The sequence below is a fragment of the Phragmites australis genome, chromosome 19 (genome assembly GCF_958298935.1).
Source record: "Phragmites australis chromosome 19, lpPhrAust1.1, whole genome shotgun sequence".
In the NCBI taxonomy this organism is placed as follows: domain Eukaryota; kingdom Viridiplantae; phylum Streptophyta; class Magnoliopsida; order Poales; family Poaceae; genus Phragmites; species Phragmites australis.
The window spans coordinates 20,249,860-20,252,208 of record NC_084939.1 but is presented as its reverse complement, the minus strand read 5'-3'; the positions used below and the strand labels follow the sequence as shown (position 1 = coordinate 20,252,208).

The 2,349-nt window shown below is 42.5% G+C and overlaps 1 protein-coding gene across 1 annotated transcript; it reads right to left on the bottom strand.

The window, feature by feature from the left end:
* Window positions 1-1,473: 1,473 nt before the first annotated feature.
* LOC133900244 (uncharacterized) lies at window positions 1,474-1,815 on the bottom strand. The gene has a single exon (XM_062341358.1). The coding sequence runs from the start codon at window positions 1,813-1,815 to the stop codon at window positions 1,474-1,476; it is 342 nt and encodes a 113-aa protein (XP_062197342.1).
* Between the last annotated feature and the right edge of the window lie 534 nt (window positions 1,816-2,349).

Sequence of the window (2,349 nt, the reverse complement as noted above, 5' to 3'; positions counted from 1 at the left end):
CGGTACAGCTCCACTTTATAGATCCACTTTTCCAAGTTTTAGTTCGGGTATATAGAGCGTATGATCTAAATCATATTTAATGGAAAATTCCATCCAATGTGTGAGACGTATCAATTTCTTCCATGCAATTAATTAGTAAAAGCTATTTGCTATCGACAGATTATGCTATAAGCATAGGAGCATCACACTTACATCCAAAGCTCAGCGATAGATAAAATTTCTAACAATTTTCAGCAATTTACTTGTGTGCAGTAAACAATTGCCAAAAATAGCCTTTGCTAATTTAAACAACAAACTCATACAAGGCATACGCCGATGCTCTGACCTTGACATTATCTAATTAATATGACTCACACATACCATCTTCTGTGTTCTAAAATGAACCCTGTCATATCTTCAACGGTAATCTCACTTTCAATATGTCATCCCTTTCCATTCAACTCCTCAAGTGATAAACACCCTTAGGAAAATATGGTAGGATGAAGTACACTCCTTAAGGTGTAATCCGCTACATTCCTCAATAACGATCACTATGTTGCACTCATTGTGCTCCTTCCTTAGCATGGTTGCCACATGCTTATTATTTGAGTGCTAGTTGAATAGAATACGATCTATGAGTTCATTAGACACTTCTTCCTATTAACTTCATAGAGTGACTCTATGATGTTAGTTGTGCACTTATCCAAAGATTCAATATTATATACCCTCATACTATGAATCTTTCTTCTGTATTTGTACATAACAAGATACCGAATATCTCTTGTAGGGCCTTTCATAGATCATGAGGTATCTCTGTCCCTAAGAACCCTTGTCAGAGATCATTAGTTAAATGATTAGTGGCAACAAAAATTGTGAGCACGAAGAAGCCGAAGTGTGCTAGTGAGGAAGTTGCACAAGTTTCAGTGATCAAGTACAAGCCAACTATACCATCATCAGTTACAATTATAAATATGCCATCAATTTAGGAGATGGCTGAGATGGTAAGGCAAATATATTGTTGCTGCTCTGGGAGTGATTCATGGATTAGATGCAACGATGTGGTGTGCAAGCAATTTCTGAATGCCATAGCCTGGGGACAAGCTGTTTCTCACGGAGGGGGTAATGTCAGGCATATACGGTATCATGGACTCTATGGATGGCGTTGTGGGCCGGCAAGTCCAATAGACCAAGCTACGGCCCAAAGACAAGCCCAATAGACCAAGATACGGCCCAAAGGCAAGCCCAAGGTCAGCAATACAAAAGAGGCCAGCAACTCGTGGAGAGAGAGAGAACAGAACAGATATCGTCTTCGACTCGTCTTCCTCCTCGGTTTGTCTCCTGCTGATCGTGTTGCCCCTCCCCAGTTCCTTGCTTCTCCCAGTCCAAATTCTCTCTAATTGCTAAATTACTACCACAAATCACATACCAATTACCCAGGACACGACATCTTGTTGTACTCGTTGACGACGCGCGACAGGGCGGACTCTACTGCTATCAGCGCACCAGCGCGAGCGCCCTATGGCCGCTGTGGATGGCGTGGTGCAGTGCGTTGCATCCGTTCTTGTCTTGCTTCAAGATTGCCTCTATCAGCCGCAGCTCACGGCATCGTCTGAGGAGAACAGAAGCCAGAGAGGGATGACCGCTTGTCACGGCGGTGAGTAGCGGCATCTCACCGTCTGCGTTGACAACGGCAAGGAGAAGCTGGCTCAGCTTTAGCGCCTGGATTTCTTTGCAGAACCGCTCGTGGCCATGGATGTAGGAGATGTGGAAGCAGTTGTTCCCCTGCGGAGTTTTTCCAAGCAGCACGCCCGGGTCATGCAGAGCCAGGTGCTTCATTGATCCAGCATCACCAGATATGGTTGCTTTGAGCAGCCCTCTGATATATATATATACATATATACACACACACACACATATATATATATATATAATGTATGTATATTCTGCATATATGCTCATTGTAGTTTATGTCTGCATATACCCTATAAGTTGTAACTCACAGTGTTTCGAGTTGTAATTTGGGGATATGCATAGTGCGAGTAACAAGTTGTAACTCACAGTGTTAGCTTCTCGTGTTGCAATTATGTATTTATGGACGTGAAGTTGTAACTGATCTACCTAACAAATTGTAACTCACAGTATTTCGGGTTGTAACTAGGGGATGTGAGGAGTTCTACAGGTATGCTCACTGTAGTTCATGTCTGCGCACACCCCACAAGTTGTAACTCACAGTGTTTCGGGTTGTAACTGGGAGATGCGCGCAGTGCGAATAACAAGTTGTAACTCACAGTGTTAGCTTCTCGTATTGCAATTATGCATTTATGAATGTTAAGTTGTAACTGATCTATTTAACAAATTGTAACTCACAGT